The sequence below is a fragment of the Schistosoma mansoni genome, chromosome 1 (assembly GCF_000237925.1).
Source record: "Schistosoma mansoni strain Puerto Rico chromosome 1, complete genome".
NCBI lineage: Eukaryota > Metazoa > Platyhelminthes > Trematoda > Strigeidida > Schistosomatidae > Schistosoma > Schistosoma mansoni.
This window is the reverse complement of record NC_031495.1, coordinates 45,436,467-45,459,369: the sequence shown is the minus strand read 5'-3', so window position 1 is coordinate 45,459,369 and position 22,903 is coordinate 45,436,467. Positions and strand designations below refer to the sequence as shown.

The 22,903-nt window shown below is 37.1% G+C and overlaps 2 protein-coding genes across 2 annotated transcripts in view; one reads left to right on the top strand and one right to left on the bottom strand.

Moving 5' to 3' along the window:
• The window catches only part of Smp_196300 (putative rhogef and pleckstrin domain protein), a gene marked incomplete at its 5' end in the record, with an annotated part of 88,149 nt that extends 87,637 nt beyond the window's left edge, over positions 1-512 (top strand). The window contains one exon of the mRNA XM_018794587.1: positions 171-512. Within this exon, the coding sequence (XP_018648985.1) occupies positions 171-240 (70 nt within the window). The 3' untranslated portion in view covers positions 241-512. The remainder of the gene's footprint in view (positions 1-170) is intronic.
• Smp_125900 (hypothetical protein) lies at positions 331-12,487 on the bottom strand (the record flags this gene model as incomplete). The annotated part of the gene is made up of 9 exons (XM_018794585.1): positions 331-865; positions 1,550-1,780; positions 2,837-3,083; positions 3,962-4,043; positions 5,260-5,368; positions 8,137-8,710; positions 8,746-8,941; positions 8,982-9,164; positions 12,390-12,487. 9 exons carry the CDS (start codon positions 12,485-12,487, stop codon positions 846-848), a joined length of 1,740 nt encoding a protein of 579 aa, XP_018648984.1. The 3' UTR covers positions 331-845.
• Positions 12,488-22,903: the final 10,416 nt, after the last annotated feature.

The window sequence follows — 22,903 nt, the reverse complement described above, 5'->3', positions numbered from 1 at the left end:
GACGATTATTGCGGCTACAATAAGAGTAAAGTAAAAAGCATAAAAGCCGATTGATAATGTTTTGATTACGTCAATAGTATTCAGGAAATTTGTAGATGTACCTAGTAACTTTAATACCAAGCCCAATTGTTATTGTTGTAACTGTCTTTTTATTCATTAATATTTTGCAGATGGGTTGAGTATCTTAGTTGTGCAGCTGGGGCCAGTAGACCATTAAACATATCATCAACCATTAAATAACAAAGCATTTGGACTTTAACTGATAAATTAATGTAGGCTTATTCAGTCTTGAATAACCCGACAGATCGAAATGAAGGAAAAACAAATATCATAATCTCAGTTTTTTTTTGTGTGTATATGTATGTGTGCGTGTTTGTGTACAGAAAAAGAAACGATGTCTATGAAGTTATTTTTTACAAAATTCATAAATCCACATTAAAAACTTTGATCTTGTTTTATTTGATTTCTAATAGAAAAATGAAAACAAAAGGTGAATTATAATCTTATTTTCTAAAAAAAATGCATATCTTTTGTATGTGTTTTTTTGATCTTGTGACAAGCAGGATGAACATTGTTACATAACTGAGATGAATTATAGTATGAAGTAATGGTAAACATAGTTGGTAACAATAACTAATAATAAGATGATTTATATATTACTAAATGGATTGAACAATAAGTAAATTGTAAGGTTGTGTTTCCTTTAGATGAGATTAAATTGTCATATCAACACCAATAACTATAGTGACAAAATAGTAGTAGTATTAGTAGAGACAAGAAATAAATTATAAAGGCAAATATTTTGAAAATGTATTGAATAATAATCTGAGATTGATTCGATTCTTTCAATCTTTGGTGTAGTCATCTGCAAGAAATATGAGAAAATTGAATACAAAATTATATATATATATATAAGCTGTTAGCCAAGACAAGAAAGCTACTACGATCTTAATTTTGAAGCTGTTCACATCTATCCAGTTAGTAATATAATGCGATTATGTACATCTGACGTAGTTAATTACATTTTCACATCAGAACCCTTCTAAACTTTTCGTTAAACTGATGAATTTTTAAGGACTCTCAATCGTATAATCAAACGACACTCAGTAAAAGTATACTTAACAAAGTTAATAGTTAAAAGCTGTAGATATGTCTACGCATAGACGAAAATTTCATGAACCAACCACGAAATGAATGCAAACGAATTAGAGCATTTTTCAGGCAAAAATAAAATATCTACAGCCTTCTTGATGAATTGTGTTCAGAAGACAGTTTTTTGACTAAAAAAAATAGAAATAACAGTGGGTGAATCAAAGATGAAAATTATGTGAAATCCCTAAATATGATCACAGTGTTCATCATTTCAGCTGTTAAAATACCCAGTTAAAGTTTGTATAAACTTTAACCTGATAGTTAAAAATCATTAGGCTGAAATATCAACAGTTATGTGCACTGAATACCTACACCTTATAATAATTGGTCTTCATCAATAACATTTTTACAATTAAATAATACTGACTACAACAACAAAAAAGACCTTGAACGTTACCTGCAGTAGCAAAAAGCGCTCGACAGTCGAAAAGTGATGCTAACTCAGTAATCAATTTGTGCAATACACGACAATCAATCAATTCGGATCCTGGAAGTGAAGGGGAACAGGACGGATAAAAAGATGGTCCATGAAAACTACGATGAAGTTGTAGAACAATATTACAGAAACAATATCGTAGTATTATAATTCGAAGGAAATCATCCGAAAGGAACTGTTGGTAAGAATAATCTACAAACAGGTTTAAAAATATCGAAAAAAAGAATACATAAAATAATGGATAAGAAACGTTTCAAATTATGTTATTATTGGAACGAAAGACACGATTAGTGTTAGCGATACGTCATAAACAGATATATGAGATAATAATAACCATTAGAATGATATAGAGATCACGTAAATGCTTGAGTATTGTTCAATGAAGTACAAATACTGCATTTCACATCGGGTAAATGAAAACTTGACGTTAATTATCAGTGCTGTTAAATGTTAGTGTTCTTTTGATAAACGTTAATAATTCAATTTAAGAGTTAGTTTAAGACAATAAAAAATCCTTTGGTCCTCCAACGATGACTAGAACAATATTATATGAGAGAAATCATATTCATCGTTTGAAACTTACTCCACCTATCTAAAGAATTAATTTAACTTATTCACTATTCGGAACAGTAGTTTAACAGTTCATACATTCAAATGTTATTTAGTAGATCAACTATTTGAATAATATTCCATCTAAAAAGGTTTCATAAAACACATAAGATCCATTTTCACAAATAACTACATAATATTCAACTTTCATGCTTTGGGAGGTTTGTCTTAACAGCTGTACACAATAAATTGGTTACTTCAGCTAAGATCAATTTGGTTGCATGCTGTTTTCTAATGATATCTCATTAGATACGTATTAAAACGACGCCATTCGAAACCTATGGTATTCAAGATGATTGTATGAAGAAAATAGATTCCAATACCAATAGTGATTTTTATCAGTTATAATGAGGAAAAATGTTCCTAAATATCATGCGGTATATCTAATCAGCCTATAAGATTAATGACATAATCAAAAATTACAAGTGGTTCCAGTCAAAATGAGTATTTTCGAGGATTTACGTGAATCTATCACAAATTAATGTGATGAAGGAATTTTGATGATCAAAACAGTTGTGAGAATCAATATCCCCCCCCAAAAAAAACTAGAATACTGAAACGAAACTTGAATTTCAAAGACGATATAGCAGCACAATTAAGAATACCAGATAACAAACATAAGCGGATAAAAGTGCATACCTAAGCTTCGTGAACGCATCAGAACTTGATAGCATTCAGTGAGGAAAGAGTCTATAATGCTTTGTGCTCGATCCCATGTTTTTAGGGTAATTTTAGTTAAATTACATGTTAGACAAAATGCAGTTAATGGACAATGTAAGAATAATGTGAACAGATTTCCTCGATGTCGTTGACTTTCCAATTTTTCCGGGATGACTTTAGGTGAAAGAAGACATACGAAGGGTTGTCCAAAGAGATTCGGAATATTCTAAAAAAAAAAGAGTAAACAACAACATAAATACATACGAAAGTTTATAAAAACTTATAACTAACAAGTTTGCTCATCATCACGCAGTTCATAAGAACGGCAATTATATATCACCCAACTATATTACACTGTGAAGCACCAAATAGGACTATGTAAGGTAAGCGAATACACTCACAAAGGTCTATTTGAAACATACCACATATGCCCAATGCTTTCGTGACTTACACTTGTTAACCCTCGTGGAGGATCATAGGCCGCCCACCAGCTTTCGTGACAGCATATTGCAATTTTATTAAATAAACTTAGTTGTTAGCTTCGAAACCCCTGCATTTAACCTAGTAAAACTACCGAGATCTTACATAAATTCGTATTTAATGACCAGACGATTAAATGATATCGTTTCAAATGTTGTTTTTAAGGCTTACCTGAAAGACATAATCACAAGTGACTCCGATTTTCTTTAAAAATTTGGTAACGTTACAAAATATTGAATAATCTGACAGCTGTGTACGTTATACGGTGACCGTACTTTTTACATCTATGTCCAAAAAGTATTTACCAATCACATGAAGACTTCAACAACTTACTGTAACAGTAATGGGAACGAAGTAGACTTAACGACTGAAATAATATTAATATTGTATTCACTACAGTACAGTAGTGAGTAACAACAGTGAAAGGCTGCTCTCACTGGTACTGACATAATCATACCTGGTAAGAAAAATCAAACTAATTTATGAGTTTTAAAGTAACTTTGTTTTCAAAAAAAGCTGTTCATCAGTTATAATTAGTCAGTTAAAGTGCTAAAAGTAGTATTATTAACCCCATCTCTTCCATACATCAATAAAAATAAACATGTAAAAGAACAAACTTCTTACCCGAAATGTTGCACTATTATCACTGTCAACAATAACAAACAGAGGTCTACGTGTGTAGGGTAGAAGATCACCAGGATGAATGCTGCGTATGGGAAAATAAAAAAAACAAATGAATAAACCAAGTTTTTTTTACCAAAAATATCTAGTTCACTTAAAACCAAGCGTTGATTATAAACAACCCTTCATCATCTATTCATGGGACTTATCCCACCAGCTTAATCAGAAATAAACCCACACTTTCAATACATAAATGAATAAATTTATTCAGTCCATGATCTTGTGCAACCCTTCATCCGTTGCCTGAGGTGGATAACTGTCTCACACCCTACACGGATCGGGCTACACTAGTCACCGCTTCCCACTAGGACTGTTGAGGAGTCCCATACTAGGACGAAACAGCCGTGGTGTGTTTTCAGGTTTTCACTGGTGGTCTAGCTTAGATCTACTTAAATCATTTAAATTGGCATTTTTGACAATCATGTGGGAATATACACCTAGGAGTTATACATTTAAACAACAAGAAAAGATTGCATGTTCGAATTCCACAATTCACCTATTTTGTTTTATAGTATCATTAACCTTCATACAAAAGATGAGTCTCAAAACTGAATATATGAAACTTGAACTTAATAAATGAATTACATTGCACAATATAAATGTCAGTAGTCAAAAATCAGTTAATCTAAAATATCTTTCTAAATACTTTCGACTCCTGAATATCAGATCAAATTACAGTCGAACTACAATTCAAATAAATAAACATTATCGAATTTTATATATATGCTGGTTTAATTCACAGTAAAATATGGAGTTATATGCTAATCTAAATGATTAAGTATTAGGTAAATGTTTTCTTTTTTAACTATCCGTTGACTTCACTACTAATTAACTCCGAACGTTATTTTGACCACTGAGTAATATGCGTTATCATTTACCGCACCGCTTTCATAGTAGCCATGCTGATCAGTATTCAGTAGAATGATTAACTATCCAGCATTTACCAAAGTCAGATCATACTAACATTTTAATGAATTTGGGATGAAATATGCTCTTAAGCGTTAATAAGTTGATGTTCAGCTAAATGAACTATAAAACAAAGGATTATTGATTGAAAATCTGGTCCATGATCCTACTTTTTTAATAAGTTAAGGCATCACATTCATATTTGAAGTAACATATGGTTTTGCAACCAAAGTTATTCTAGGATAATTTGTATATGAAACATTCCACTACTAAAAATATAGTAATTTCTAGGATGAAGTGTAAACAATGGGGAGAAATAATTCAAAAAACTTTACCAATGCGGTTCTTTGAAATCTACTCTTTTTGGCTTGACGCTGTATTCTTGTTCATGTCGGTTGTTTGTAACAACTCCTCCATAATCGTAACCAGCCGCTCCTACATTCACTGTATGCAAAATATAAAAAGAAATCTAGTTATGCGCAAAATTTTCGAGAAAATTCACACACACGCACTAAACAAATGCTTAGTGTGATTAATATAATCATCACTCATTATAAAAATGCAACATAAGTTGGTCAAGAATAAGTCTAATCGATTGTGTTTCCATGCCTTAACTGCTAATATATATGATTAACATTAATCCCCATAGTAACTGAAATGAATTATGTTCATGTTCATCACCATAGCAACTGACACTATTTCCAGATTGAACTAAAGCCAATATGCAGAGTACAATACATGACCTTAGTCATTTGGTTGCCACCTTAGTGACTAATACACAATAAGGGCATAGTAACAAGTCGATTTGAACAAAATATAAAACATCACATAACATCACATCATACCACGATAGACAGTTAGGCCGATGACTAGTTCGGTTTACAAAAAAAGAAAGAATAAGCTGATAAATAAAATTTTGACTTATCAAGACCAGTTTGAGAAGAGATTCAAAAACATTAATGTACATTTATTTGGAAAATAAAATACAGTGGAACAAAATACACCTAATAGAAAAATACATACAGTTCAACAAAAAGTTTGTTGATAAACATTATTTTACACACACACACACAACATTGACTTACACCTTAGTAGCCATCCACAAAAAAATCATTTTCATGAAAGTGAATTTTGTATAGATATTCAAATTTCAATAACTACGAGATAATTCTGACCTCATATACCATACATAATAATCATTTACTATGTTACAAGTAATCAGATTTGTTACATTTCAACAAAACAATCAGTAAATGATGAATGTTCATAGCAGAGATTGAAAGGAATATGTTATTTTTAAATTGTAGTTAACTAGTTGATAATCAGAATATAACTACTACTAGGGTCAAGGTCATTCGTAATGAATTTCCGTAGATTACACTGGGAAATTGTACTTCAACTACAAAGAAACTTTGACGTATCTATTCGATAATGGATAATATAAAATAATACATTTAGTAAAGCACAGTTACTTAGAGTAGAAAGTTTTAAACATTTTGAAGGTAGTTATCACAGACTGGAAGTAACAACTGACTAGATTCAATGATGTGATGTTGTTGGGGTCCGCGTGACTATCGTAACCAATGGTTGGAGACTCTGAGTGACATGGCTCAGAATTGATCACAATGGCGTAGGTGTATACACTCTTTACTTTCCCTTAAACCTTGAGATTAAAATTGCTTCATAACTTCCTTTCTTCCTATACTATATCCTTATATACAACCTATAATTTATATACTACCACCACTAAATTAACTACTTCTATGAATCCGGTGTTGATCTTTTTGTGCTAATGAGGTATGGCAACTTGGACCGATGCATAAATATGCCTGGTCCTACGTTGTAGCTGACTGACTTTTATTCTGTGATATAAATCTCAAGAAAAATCACTAAACATCATTTAAGTGAAGTTAATTTTATGAATGGTACATCAGCGAGTAAATTAATTTATTCAACTTAATATTGTCAAGACGTTTAAGCACATCAGTAAATCTCTTCATTCAGTACCAATATATAAATACAATTGCTCACAAATCCTTTTAGTGCAACATAAAGAATAGACATTTATCCAGTGATGAGAGTGTAATATAAGTTAAAACAGTGAGGGCTGTCAGAGGTATGAGGGCAGTTATCACTTCCTGGTTGTCCACACTGTGGAAGGGTTCTTCTAGAGGTACCTGAAAAGGAAATTGGGTTAGAAGTGGTCTTAATGACCTGAGAGTGTGACCGCAGTGCCCAAGGGACAAGTGCTTGAGGTCGGTCACACACGACTATTTTAGTGTTAGCTCCGTACTTGTTGAGACCTTACCACCGGAGATGGATATCCGTGAGATAAGGTGAGGTGTGTATTTCTAGAGTCGACCTTTCCTAACCCCATCCTTCCTTTGTGGGAAGGCAGTATCGCTGTTATGCTGGTTGTCTGAAGGAAACACCTTACTGCCGTCACACCTCTGTACAGTCAGCAGTACAACTTCACCCTCAGACCTTGGGTTTGCTGCTTTCAGTCTTACCGCTCTCCAACCGACCTGGCTGGCATGGTAGGACCTTGAGGAACGATTGTTCCACCCAGCATAGCTCGATTGGTTCATTACGATAGGCAAGCCCGACCACAACGCCAAGGTAGCAGCAACTGTCGGTTAGTTAATACAGGATCAGCAATGAACATAACTTAGAATGCACCAACTGAATGTAGGATAAATTGTCATTAATAAACCTTGCAAACATAAATTAACTGAATAACGAAATTTAGAAAACCTAATAGATTTCACACAATTTGGAGTGAAATACGTTAATCTATTTTCAAAATGACCCAAACATTAAAACAAACGATATACATTAGTGACTGAATGAAGTTTTATATTTTATTAAATATTATGCTCGACAGCTGTGATACTAAGCTGGCATGTATTTTTGAGCAGTAAACAAAAATACACGTAAATATAGGTAGTAACCAATCTGCCTACTTGACACATTTATTTCATCGGGAGTATCAGCTCTTTTAAAATTACAAATACATTTCGTTAAAGTGACAGTTTTTATGGACAATGATAAATTAGTAATGTAATACTACCACTACTACTAAGTTTCCGATGTTATAAAAGATGCTTAAAAATGTAAACTGCAAAATCACACTCGCGGTATTATGGCCACGTTTACTGCATAAAAGAGTAAACAATTAAAAATATATCAAGAAATCACACATTAATTCTTACATTCATTGTTGGTTTTTACAGTGGGAGCCCGAACACCCATCCGCTGATATGTATGAATAATAGTGCACCGGAAGCCAGGTAGGTCTTTGAATGCCGTAGCAACATACGAGTTGAACTGTGAAAACGTAGGTTTGTATAATAAATACTTATGAGGATTTGTCACTTCGGGCAAATCAAGAGGATAACTTGAGGAAACACCATTTTCCAAACCATCTGCTACATTGAGTCTAGAATTCCGACTGTTAAAAACCTGACCTCTAGGATCACGTTCGAATGTTTGTAGCATACGGTACATATCTAATGATAACTCACTAAAGCGGATTTGATCGTAGCAATTTCCAACGATTAGTACTTCAGATAGCTGTAGATGACCCAATTCATGTCTGTCTATTTGTGGAGTATTCAGAACGTTTAATCGTCTTGATGTGTAAATTTGCGGTGTATCACAGTCAATAATTTCGCAAATTGAGTTGCCGTCAACGAAATCTTTCATTTCTTGTATCACTGTAACCCATCCCAAATGATCATCAGCGTCATAAATATCGATATACTCGTCGACTTGCTTAGAAAATTCCTAAATTTGATAGTTAAATTAAATAAATAACATACTCTTATTAATTCATTTGCCAATTTCATTTTCCCTAGAAGAAGACATACTAGTATAAAACGAGCATAATAACGCAGTTTCTTAATCATCAGATCAGGCTTCTCTTCCTTATTGGCTTTGGAGTAATAATCCCGAGTTCGAATTGCTGAGAAGAAAGCAAACGATTCATTTAGATAGTGTAGGTCGCTAGTGCGTAAACTAGTAAAAATTAGAAGTTCATTAAGTGATAAGAACTTACTAATAATGATGGTATAACTGGCCGATTTTCGAGGCGACCTCACCGATTTGCCACCGTTTGAGTCCATACAGTTCGTCTAATTTTTGTCTATGTTGTTGTTGAAACTTCCATAACTTTGTGTATACATCGAACGTACGGCCAAAATAAACTTTCCATTGTCTATGACCATGTTGAGGCAAGTCACTATACAAAATTTAGGTTAAAAATATGAAAAAGTCTAAGAATCGTTCATTATATACATTTTGATCATATTGGCATTATTGACTCATATGTAAATATCATGAACCTAGCAAGTACGAACATAGCATAACAAAGGCAAATAAAAGGTCCTATACTAAAATAGTTCAGACTCATTGGGATTTACAGTGAGTACATCTATAAGAATGACAGTTTCTATTTGAAAAGTAATGTTTAAAACATCTTTTATCGTCTATATTCACTGGCTGCATGAGAACTTGAATGGTGAGTTGTATCTTACGTTTTTAAACTAACTGGAGACTAAAGGAAAAATGAGAAATATATGTGCATTAAACAGGATGTCAGTCAGCCCCTATTAGAAACTATTATATTCCCATGAAACGTAGTATGACCCGTGTCATACTCCTGAGATAAAACAGACACCATGAGCATACCATGTGAATGAATTACAATAATGTTGGAAAGTAACTAAGATTAATGAGAACATCATATAAAGTAACACGAAGAGGAAATTTGTTGAGACCAAAATAGAGATTGTTACTACGTCCTGAAGACATGATCCCTCAGGGGAAAAATGAAAGTAATTCAAGTAAGCCTTAGATGTATTAGAGGTTGAGATAAAAAAATTCTCAAACAAGTTAGTTAAAACTTATAGCCTTATTAAAACAAATAGTCTGTATCTACTGTAAGATCCTTACAAGAAAAGTGAACTTTTTAGGGATATTTAAGTCGACTACACCATGACAGACAGGTAATGACTTTCATTTGAATTCCTTAATGTGAAAATAAAACGTGGAAATTTTATTTACATAATTAAAATTTCGTAATATAGCCAGATAAGACAATTAACTTTGAATAAAGTATTGGTCCACCAGGGTGCTTGATACCTGTGTGGTTGCGCCACAAGATTGAGCGGTACTGTTCAGATTGTAGCGTTGAAGTTCATATAGTGTCTGGTTCTCTTATGGGGCGGGATTGAGCTGTACTGCTCGGGTTAAGCCTGGGTAGTGTCTGGCTCTACTGCTAAACAGGATCGAGCTGTACTGTTTGGGTTGTCACGTAAAAGTCTGGATGGTGTCTGGTTCTCTTGAAAACCAGTGCAAAATCACCCTGGCCCACAAGGGTATATTACAAAACTGTGAACAGCCCCCAAATGCCCTGTTACGGCCGAGAGTGGGCAGGGTCCGCTCTCCCTCTCCAAATGCTCCCGCATGGCTACGCGAATATATAGCCTCTGCCAGGGAAGTCCTACTCACTGCCTTCTCGTGGCATTACTGTTGTTTACGAAATTGAGAGGACGAAAAGCGAATGTCCGGCACTTTAACCGGGTTGGTGGACACGGAAAGTTCACCTTGGGGAGTTGGAAAACCCTGATTCCAAACCAATGGTGCACATGGGCTCCAGTATCCTGAGGGTACAAATGACGTATAAATCGGCCGTCGGTCACCGGCCACTACAGGACTGCATCTCCTCATGATGCTCCACTGCCTTGTGGATCAGATCTTTAGGTCAAAGGCTCGGAGCGTGACTCCTAAGAAAATCACCTGCTTCGGTTCGGGCAATCGGGCAGTATCACAGCTCACACACAAATCAAGTGACTTGTGTCGCGCATATGTATTCGGTGCCTGTTTATACCAGTATTTAAATAAATAAAGCTTAGGAAGTTACCAATGCTTTTCAAGAATATTGTTTTTGTGAATATACTAAGCTAATACAAATGTTTAGTCAGTAACGATATATCTATAAGATGATCAGTTTTCGTATAGATTATTATCACCTTACACTGAAATACTGGACTAGAATTTAGATTTATTCACATAACTAGAAATAACATGTTATGACCATACGAGTCATCATTTTGGTTTGACTGTGTGCCCATACATACAACTTGTAGGAAATATGTAGAAATTAGCAATGTTGACCTAATATTAAGCAAGTAAGTATACCAGCATAGAGAAATTATGCTAGAGAACAAAAATAAACTTCGTACAACTAGATACATCGAGCATGCCAGGTATACAACTGAGTAGAGTCACACAGGCTAGGAAAAAGTCCTTAATGCACATATCCTTTGATAAATTTTACGCGGAAAAGCGGCCCAAAAACAGCACCAACCTCTGACATTTGAAAATTCGGGAACCACTAACAACCCAACTAGCTTTAGTAACAAATGGTCTTGAGATTGTTGATTACAGATTTAACAAACTTTAAGAAAAAAAGCGAAACAATAATTAATGTACGAAACAATCAGATCTAAGATAGCGGGTTTTGGATTTCGAAGCGCGACCCATTCATTCACTTGACTAGAAAGCATTTTGGCATTACAGCTTGTCATTTTGTGATAATACCAAACCTAACTCCGGTGAGACTATCATTTATGGAAAATGTTTCAGAGACGCTAAACTGACCTCAGGAATATTCACCTACTAACCATTTCTAAATATGAAGGTTGAAGAGTAGTGTAAGGAATTAAAATTATGATTTGCAATTAATGATTAGGGTCAGGAGCTAGATTAAGGGTTTTCATCACGAACTGAGATCAGCTAAGATGCCAGAGCCCTAATCAGCCAAATGAATAAATGAATTTCGCGCCAAAACCCACGGCCTGTTAACTTATATTTGGTTGATTCGTCCATAAATCATAGTTTCGCCCCAATTTCTAACCCTAACATACGACCGTAAATCCTAATCCCGAATCGACACACTTATTCATAAACCTTATTTAAACCTGGTAAGCAGGCATTTTTAAGGTTATTTCAGCGTTGCCCAAAGGTTATCCACAGATAACTGACTCGCCAATATGCCTTCAGTATGTGACAGGATTTAAAAAATTATAGACAGAACGATTGAAGTCTTGCTACGAACTTTCTCTTTTCATAAACGATCGACAATGAGATCGCCCATAAGCTATTCGATGAAAGCGACTATCAACCATTATTTATACAATTCAGATAGCGTATTTACAGAGTGTGTTATACGTAGGTTGATTAATTTCTCAGTAGTATGTCCTAGTCTCTTAGCGCAACGTTGATTGTTTTGGTCTAGATTTGCGAATTCGCCTATGAACCCTAACGATTCATACTCTGATAACACAGCTATAACTGTATCCTAGCTTTAAATCAAGTACAATCAGACACAAACACTTCACACTAAACAGAAGTGACTATAATAATTGAACTTAATGGTATCTTAAAACATTGACAACCGTACCGTAATCCGTTAAATAGTTGTTTCGACTTCTCTAGCAGATGACAAAATTCCGAAACAATGATATGATCCCCTTGCTCTACATTTTTGTCTGAAGCCATAGATGTAACTCCGACAGGATCAAGCAACGCGCGCGCGCAAACCATTTGATTTGTACGAGGGTCACTTGAATGATGATTATATAAACAATTTGCAACAGATGTGAGACTAACTTCAAAACTAATGTGCTCATAAGTCACACAAAGTTATAAAATCACTCCATTAAATGAAAATGTACACTGTTGACATTCAATTCATTTCTAGTTCTATAAGAAGTTATCTTAGTCATAAAATAGGTTGTAGTCACGCTAATAAAATAAATTTGCGCGCTCCGTTCCCGATCGGTTAATTCGGATTTGAATCCTATTGAAAGAAAAAAATACTCCACATGAAAACTTTAGGATTTTATAGATTGCAATATGTACGACATTATATCCACATCCCTCCACTATAATGTGGACATTTTCTAATCCATCCATCATACCTTCACGACGATACCTAAATTTCACCTTGAACCTACCCTGGTAACAGTAGCTTATCATCCAGAGTGATTAGGTTTCAAATTGTTTTCACACTATTTTTATTATTATTATCGCTGTCTCCTCTTACCCCCCATTTCCAGTCTAGTTGACCTTTCATTTTTATATATAAATGTTCTTAATAAGTATATGTGTGATCAGATTGTTCGAAAGGTATTGCGGTAATATATCACATAGTTCTGATAATCTTCATCTTCTTATTACATTATCAAAATTTATCAAAGGGACTATTTGCTTTAAATTTCTTAAGAAAAGACTCCTTGAACACACTATTAAGAGGTTAGATAATACCTAAGTTTCTTGAACCTTGTGACAAAAGGGGAGAAGAACATCTGCTGAAAATTGGCAGTAATGTCCCGACCATTAGTCAGACAGTTCTCACCAGCTTCACTGCTTGTTTTGTGACGTAAAGCAGCTACTGGAAATAAACATCTTTATAATGTTCAGACACTGGTGCTAACTCTTCCATTTTCAAAGAACTTCACATGCCGAGTTGGCCTGGTTAAAAACCAGTGAAATTCTCCAAGGCAGCTCACGTAAGATACTTCTCCTCTTTCATGTGGTCTAAAAAACATTGGCAACTACATACGATTGAATACATGCCCCCCCCAAGATCACTATCATTCTATTCGTTTTCAGGATATTGCACTGTGTTCTGATTCCAATATTTTTTGATTCTCTGGTGCTCGAAACATCTTAAGAGTTGTCATTGATGTTACTGCAGCATTTGTTGACAGTTTATTTCAAGGAGCCGAACAACGAACAACATAGAAACAATATCGCAAGTCGCAGTAAGCCTTTAAAGACGGAACAATATTCTCGTTGCTGCTTAGTTTACGGATGTTTTCCTTAGCGAATCCAAAGTTACTGATGGTCTCAAGCTCTAACAGAGGAGGAGGATCAGGTATGGGGTCATTGATTACATCTTGTGGAAACTAACCTTGCTAAAAATCGCCAACCAGAAGAAAAGTTTAAACTGTTTGGACTTTGACCTGGGAGTTAAAGGTTCTTCGTTTGGAAGAGTTATGACGCCTTATATTGAATTTCGATATCCTTCGAGAGTCATGAATCCCCAGCCCCTTCTAACAAACAGAGCAACATTTGACATAAGTAAATGCAATGTTCGAACAATGTAGTAGACCGAGAGGACCAATCAAATAGTTACGGAAATGAGGAGACACAACTTGGAAGTTCTCGGAATCAGTGAAACCCATTGAACCCAGGTTGGACAATAAAGCATAGATTCAGGACAGGTGTTGATGTACTCTGGTCATGAAGGAGAAAGTGCTACACCTACTCAGGAAGCTGCCCTCATTCTCCGCAACGAAGGACTCAAAAGATTTACGGGATGGGAATTTCACGGATCCAGGATGGTTACAGCATCCTTCAAAACAAATGATACCCAGCGCAACGCGCCCAATTATGGTCGAAATGAGTGTGATAAAGATCAGTCTTATGAGAGGCTGCAGTCAATTGTAAAAAAATGCTCAGGGAAGGACCTGTCCATCCTGAGGAGAGAAATAAACACCATATTCAAAAAGGATAACTTCGAATATGACGACATCCTGGGGGAACGTTGACTCGGAGAAAAGAACGATAATGATCATAGACTTATAGATCTTAAGTCTTTCAACAACATGGTTATAGCTGATACCACAAATCCACAAACGCTCAAAGTTACGTATGCCTCACTGGACCACACTTCAAAGAACCAGATCGATCACATCAGCATCAATTAAAAAGTTCGGAAGTTCCATGGAAGACGCGAGAAATACAAGAGGATTTGATGTAGCCTCGTATTACCAGCTATTGGCGACCAAGATGCAGTTTGAAACTTATACTCCTTTTGCCTATTCAGATGAACTGCATTTAGTGCATTTTGGTCATAACAGTGTGTAATTTCATCCATTGCTGTATGTCTCCACACATATTTTGTTTCTCTTTTGATTCAGTTGCCATATAATCATAATGCAGTTTATAACATCGGAACTGCTGTCATTTCTTGGATATCTCTAAAATTTAGTACCACTGATTCGTTTTCGTTTTACTTAAGATTTAGAATTACGGCGGCTACCTCATTAAGAGACTGTCAGTCTAATTGATTACATCCGATATAACTGACTGATATGGGATACATATTTCGTCCCCTAATAGTTAGAAAAGTTTAGAGTTTTGAACATCTTACAGCTCAGCGTAGAGCTATTTAATTCTTGATATTTCTGCTCTTCTATGACAAGCTGAAAGTTGACGGGACACAGCCATTTTTCACAAACAAAACTATAAAGATCGGTCGGGTTCAGAATTAATTCACACAGTGATGTATATTCGATCTAAAGAAGCCTTGAATAGGCTGGGTAGGTTTCAAGCTGGTAATTAAATTTAAGCTTCTACACCGGTCGGCCTACCGTTCAGATCCATCAGTTAATTTTACGAAATTTCGTCATCACAGTATAAGGAACCTCACATGATTAGTTTAGATAGCACGATATGGGTCCGGTTTACGAGAAAATTTCCTCCTACGTAAGTCCTCAAACATTTTAAATAGAACACCGAAAGAAAATCATGAAATAAATATATTTATTCACTCTGCACACATACTAAACGTTTACGCGGAATTCAGTAAGCTGTACATCTGCTCAGACTCTAGGACTATGAAATCTTTATTCGGTCCACTTAACGTCCAACATATTTGTCAGTCTCCAATTAGGATGCCAAAGTATAATCCAGATAGACGGGAATGGTCATACCTCATGACCGGTACCTAACTCACCTTATCCTGTTATGACAATCAAGTAAATCAGCTTTCTTGGTGACTGGCTAAAATAAATAGAATCTTAACAAAAATGATAGCACATGTTAGTAATAACAGACCATAGGAATGCAGACAAAAGCCACTGCCGAATGAGCGTTTCTTCGCTCATAAAGTGAATGAATTCCGAGATGAAAGACCTTTGAGAGACGCTGAAATGTCCTTGAGAAACGTCAGCCACTCAATGTGGCCTAGATAAAGTTACAAACTAGTGAGAAACTGAGCTTGGGAGTTGTAAGCCAAGATTAATAATTAGAAGCAGGGTTTCATCATAAATTGGCATAAGCTTTATTGAAAAAGTGTAATTTGGAAGTGATTGTATGTAACATGTCACGGAGATGCAGTGTGTCGAAAGGTATAGTATCCTGCCGACTCAATTGTTAGATAAGTCTGTATGACCAATAAAGTGTCACTAAGCGCTAGCCAATTCGACCTCCAGACAGGTCATTGAACATTGAACCAGTCATCCAGCCCCTTCAAAGTGAAGGACAACCTGTGTGGATAGACCATTTGCATGCCATGGACTAACCCACACAGCAACGATCGCACTGTGTTGCTCCGACTTATTTTCGCTACAATATTCCCTCAAACACATCATGTTTATTCTATATGGTCGTCCAAATATCAAAATCACTGAATATCAAGAAAGAGTGATCCTTATTAGGCACGAAAACTCAGATGAAACTTTGACATAAGTCAGGAGGTCACACGATTCCCCTTCTAAATTGAGTGGACTGTGGCCGTCTAAACAAATCACCTTCATTGGTAATCTACAAGGCAGTTTTAGAGAATTGTTTTAGCGTGCGTTGCCAATCACCATTGAAATTTGATCTGTTAACAAGATCGTTGTGTCATATGCTCGGTTGCGCTAGACTACATGTCCGGAGCTAACTTGTGGTATGGTGGATTAGTCAATGGTGGGCTGGAAAAGTTTCCCCCTAGCCATTTATAGGCAAGTTTAGGTTTCTCAAGATGTTTAAAAAGGTTTCGAGTACTTTTTTTAGATAATTATACAGTGCATGAATATTAGGCCTAATTATTCAACAATGCGGGCATCCATAATAGTTTTCAGTGCCAACAAAAGTAACGAAAATCCTTCTATATGTGTAATAATCCAGATGGACGCCACGATGAGTGACGGAAATGTGTGATATACCTCCACCACATTCTAGCCAAATGGACGGATAAAAATGTACAGGAGTCGTATATATAGTTCTGATTGCTTTGACTACAAATTATAGTAGAGTTGATATTATATATAAGACTATAATTTTCACTGGCCATTCCATTTCAAGCACAAATAATAAACTTGCTTATATATTTTACACGAGAATCTGGAGTGAACGACAGCAGGATATACACAGGAGATGTGAAAAGAATGAAGCCAAAAGTAAAACTTACACCCTATAAAGCAGAGATAACAAAACAAATGAATGAAAAATGATTGAAAACACGAGATATTGCAATTTCCTTGAAAAAGTCCACGCAACCTAGTTTTTTTCTACACTTTTAGTAATTCCATGTACTAAATAGTGGCAATATATTCACAAACCATGTAATTTTCATTCATGCAAAAACTGTACGGCATAGTTCTATGAATGAGACATAAAATGAGTTTTGGTATGTAGAACGTTACATGTTTGTCAAAGAAAGTACATATAACATTCCGCGTACCAGAGCCTTCATTATGTTTATTCTCATCATCCCACGAAGAATACTGTTGTTATTTGGGACAGAAGTGAACTGACAGATGTCAAGATGCATTGATTTTTCGATGAAAATCAAGTGCTTAAATGGTTCAAATGGTTGTGGACGGAATGGAAGAAGCCTTCGCTTAACGGGCTTCCATGTCTAGTAGCAGTGGATCAACAATACCTCCAGGCAAGAACCTAAGTGTATTAACGATAATGGAGGGAAAAAAGGAAACTTAAATCATGATAAGATGTTATCATTAGTCCTTAAGAATATGTCAACTTGCCTCTTAAAGGACTCCTGAGAAGTCGCTTGGACTGGCTCAGTCAGCAGTGAATTCCAGAATTTGACAACTCCTATGGATTAGAAGTTGTGTCTACAGTCCGTTCTGCTATGTTGGGTCTTCAGTTTCTGGGTATTACCCCTTAGGTTGGTGTTGTGACTAAGCTTAAGGAGATGTTGAAGGGGATGACTAGAAGTGTTAAGGATACTTTAAGTCATAAGTAGGTCACCTCTAAGACGTCTGTACTCTAACGGGTAAAGGTTAAGTGATGGGAGGAGCTCTTCATAAGGTTTGAATGTGAGCCCCCGAACTGACTTTGTGGCTCACCGTTGGATACGTTCCAGAGTGTCTTTATCCTTTTGGAGGGAGGGAGTAAATACCATGTTTCAGCACTCTGAATGGAGACGAATAAAACTGTTGAAGATTATGTGGAAGGTTCTACCGTCAAACTGGCCAAAAATGCGCTTCAATGTTACCAGTGCAAGGTGTGCTCGGAAGGCATTTTTGTCACAGTTAGCGGAAGACATCAAGTCGTAGGGTATCAACACTCCGACTTGGGAAACTTCTAGAGAGGAGTTACCTAAGTTGTAACGATAGACTGCAACATGTCGCAGATGGACTACTTTGCACTTTGAAGTGTTGAAGGTAAGTCCGTTGTCGTCTGCCCAACTTTGAAGTCGAGTCAGATCCTTCTGAAGTGCCAGTATATCCTCGTGGTTGCGTATTTCTCTCCAAAGTTTCACATCAACAGCAAAAAGCAATAAGTCAGACGATACTTGATGTGGAAGGTTGTTTATATAAATCAAGAACAGAAGAGGTCCTATTATTGAACCCTGGGGGACCCGACTAGGACATTCCATAGCCTGAGAGAAAGTGAAGTTAAACCTGACTTTAAACTGTCGGTTTTTTAGGCATGAAATGAGCCAGTCAATTAGAGGCTGTTTGACACTCAATCATTTGAGCTTATTGGTAAGACATGTATGGTTTACGTTATCAAAAGCTTTTGAGAAATCAAGGTAAATAATGTCAGCCATACCCTTACGATCAAGGATGCTTGTCCATCTGTCCACCGTAGTCAGCAGGTTGGTTATACAAGAGTGACCCTTCCTGAAACCATGCTGTTGGGGTGTGAAGAACTTTAGGGATAATAAGTAGTCGTGCATACCATCGCATATCAGAGACCCCATAATTTTTTGAAGGTATAGAGAGAAGGGCCACTGGTCGGTCGCGTGAGGGTTCTCTGCGTCTACTTCCTTTGAAAATTGGTGTGATGTGAGCCAGCTTCCAAATTTCCGGTAGTTTGCCTTAACTTAGCGAGTGTACGCACATCATGCTAAGCGGTGTTGCCAGGATTGAAGCCGCTTCCCTCAGTATAGCAGGATGAACCATATCCGGACCAGGAGAAATGTCTTTGCTTAGGTGCTGCAGTTTCCAAAACACCAAGCCAGTTCTCAGGTTCACTTTGGAAAGTTATGTGCAATTGCAGATGAGGCTTTCATAAGTATAGCTGATGAGGGTTGGTTGAAATGTCCTAGAGTATTATTCAACCAAGGCAACACTGTCGTTGTTGGTTGGGCCACTAGGACCTAACAGTTGAGAAACTCCGGTTCTGGCTTGTCGAAGAGAGGCTGCATGACGGAACAAAGTTTTCGGATTGGAGACAAATTTATCTTTAAGCTTGGTCTAATACTGAAGTCTGTCTTCTCTCATTGCTTTTGTGCATATGTTCCTTATATGCTTATGTTGCCTGTACGCGCCATTGTTATCAGTGCGTTTATATTTAGTCCAACAGTGCCTTTTGCGGCTGAGGAAACAAAGAGTGCGGTTCTTGTAGCTTTTGAGGACCGTTTTAGGAACTGAATTCTTAGTAGCACATAAGGGCGTGTGCAGTAAGAAATCCCAATGAGCATCCACTTTAAGTTGAGGGTGAACATCTCAATCCACCTTTTGTAGATAGTCGTGTAAAGCTAAAACATTCAGTCGTTTGAAATTCCAGCTCTTGTTGTTGGTGGGATATCTTAGCTCAGTTTTGCTGACAAAACTGAAGGCTATAATAGAGTGATTGCCTTTCCCCAAGGGGACCAGAATTGAGAGGTTGTCGACTAGGAATTCATCAGTAAATATCCAGTCCAACGCGACGGTGTCTAACCATTTGTCCAACGAGTTGCCGACTTCATATTTTCGAATAATCCCAGATCCCCAATGAGGTTGAAGAACCGCGCTTTAGTAAAGTTTTCACCTCTGATGTACGTACCTTCCGCGAAGTTGACTCTAGGAGGGTTGATGTCCACCATCAACGTTTGTGATAGATTTCGACCAAAGTGCCGATACATTTGCAGAAACATGGTAGACTCTTAACTCCAGCCAATAATAGTAACCTGGTACCTCAAGAAATCCAGCTTTTAAGATACAATACTATTTGGTTGAGGAATACTAAAGTGTTGAGGATACCACGGGTATTCTAGTTTTACAACTAGCAACCAGTAGTATCTTCTATAATCGTTCGTTCCCAGTCGAATAGAAACCAGAAGTCAGACGAGAAGAGACAGGAAAGATATATTTGTTTCGTTACCAATATATCGAGAGACTTCGTTATTAACTGGCTATTGCAACGTAAGAGCTGTGTCCCACGCCGTGTTGCAACGTGATCTGGTACGGATGCATGACCGAAAGCCTTCAGTTAAACAAGTCCACTTAAACAACATGGTCAGAATCCAATATCGAACACTTAATGAGCTATGGATTTTGGGGAATTATTTACAGCTACAGATCACTCCCCCCCTAGTGAGGTAGTGATGCCCCTAAGACGTGACCAGCCAGAAGTTTAAACCCAACGAGTTTGTTGTTGGTAAACACTCTTCTGATAGCTTGCTCCGTTTAGCAGCGTCTGGTCGTCTTTCCTTAAACTATGGGACAAAATGTACAACATAGCAATAAAGAAATATAATACAATGAAAATTTCGGTTCCTCGAGAAACTTCGTCGTTCTTTTCCAGCCGTCCTGGAAAAGAGGAAAAATAAAACGTGTGAGTGCATGTCGAAAATACACTCGTACTCACGTAAGGACACAAGATGAGCGGAAAAAAATAAACTAATACACTTACAAACAGCGTAAAAGCGATCGGAAAAAATGGTTTTTTTGGGGGTTTTTTTTATATATAAAAAAAATATATATACGCTCAAAAAAAATAAAAATGTTTTGTTTTTTATATAAATAAACAAAATGAGCATATTAAAAAAAATTTTTAGAATAAACTGTGAAAGGGTAATTCAAGATAAAGCTTATGTCCTACGTGCAACATTCGTTAAGATGTTCTGGAAATCTTACTCGTCTTCCAGAACGCGTTGTTTTAGGTTTATCTATCGACGTTGACGAAGTATCAAGTTGTGTGTCGGTTGTCGTGTAGGGTACTACGAGTGTAGTAGCTGTGTCGTTTGCTTGTACCGAGGGAAAATCGACGTAGCTAGGGTTTCCTTCTAAGTACGCTGCTTTGAGTCGATCGATACTGATGCTATCGTTCGTACCGTTCTTATCGACTGCATAGTGCTCAGGTTCGCGTTGAAGAACTTTGAAGGGTCCTTCGTATGCTGATTCGAGGGGTCGTCGATGTGAGTCTCGACGAATGAAGACGTGTGTACTATGTCGTAAGTCAAGTTGAACGAAAACATCAGTTGATTGAGGTCGAGTGTGAGCAGGTTTAACTGAACGCATAGCGTTTGTAAGCCTACTCGTGTAAGAGTTTAGATCCATGTTCAATAAAGAAGACGAAGGATCCACGAATTCTCGTGGGAGTCGGAGTGTCGTTCCATAAACGAGTTGAGATGCCGTGTATCCAATGTCAGCTTTCACTGCATTGCGGATACCTAGCAAGACGAGTGGAAGAGCGTCTGTCCACTGTGAAACGTTTGCAGCTGATAATGAAGCTTTTAGTTGTCGATGAAAACGTTCTGCCAACCCGTTTGCTTGTGGGTGGTAGGCGGTCGTTCGGAAGCGCGTGATTCCTAATAGTGAGGTCAGACAACGGAAAAGTCCCGATTCGAACTGGCGTCCGCGGTCTGTAGTGATCGTGGAAGGGCAGCCGAAATTTGCTACCCATCGTTCGACGAAAGCGCGGGCCACGGTTTCAGCAGTAATGTCTTTAATCGGTACTGCTTCTGGCCATCGAGTAAAACGGTCTACGCATGTTAGGAGATATGAGTATCCATGCGAGTCGGGTAATGGTCCTACCAAATCTAGATGGACGTGATCGAAACGAGTGTCAGGGGTTTTGAAAGAGCCTAAGGGACATTTGTTGTGTCTTATGACCCTAGATTTCTGACAGCTTACACAGGAGCGTGCCCACTCCCTCACGTCTTTATTCATGCCAGGCCAGCAAAAGCGTTCGGCTATAAGTTTGACTGTTGCACGAGCACCTGGATGAGAAAGATTGTGCAACGTATTGAAGACGTTGCGTCGATAATGTTTTGGTACAATTGGACGATCCCTACCTGTAGATGTGTCACAGAGTAAGGTCTCCTTACCTGTTCCCATCTGCTTAATACTTAGTTTAAGAGTTGTCGAGGATAACTCATGCTGAAGATCAATATCTTCTTTTTGAAGCTGAGCGAGTTTAAGAAGGTCGATTCCTTGGAAACTGTTCAAGGAACTTATTCGAGACAAGGCGTCTGCGACTACATTGTTAGCTCCAGAAATGTGTTGTATGTCTGAAGTAAACTGTGAAATGTTGTCGAGTTGTCGAGACTCTCGCGGTGAGTACTTATCTGAAGATGAACTTAAAGAGAAGGTAAGAGGTTTGTGATCGGTAAAAAGCGTGAATTCTCTTCCTTCGGTGGAATGTTGAAAATGCCGTACAGCACAATACATAGCTAGGAGTTCCCTACCGAACGTGCTGTACCTAGATTCCGCGTCTAGCAACCGTCTGGAGAAAAACCCTAAAGGTGCCATGAGTTGTTAACCCATTGTTGTAAGACTCCTCCGATTGCTGAGTCGGATGCGTCTACTGCGATACTAATGGGCGCTTGAGTGTCCTGATGAGCAAGCAGGGTTGCTTTAGCGATGTGTTCCTTAACTGTGGAGAATGCTTTACGGGCTATGTCGTCTGAACTAATTGATTTCGCATTTCCACGAAGCTGATCGGTTAACGGTTTCATAAGGG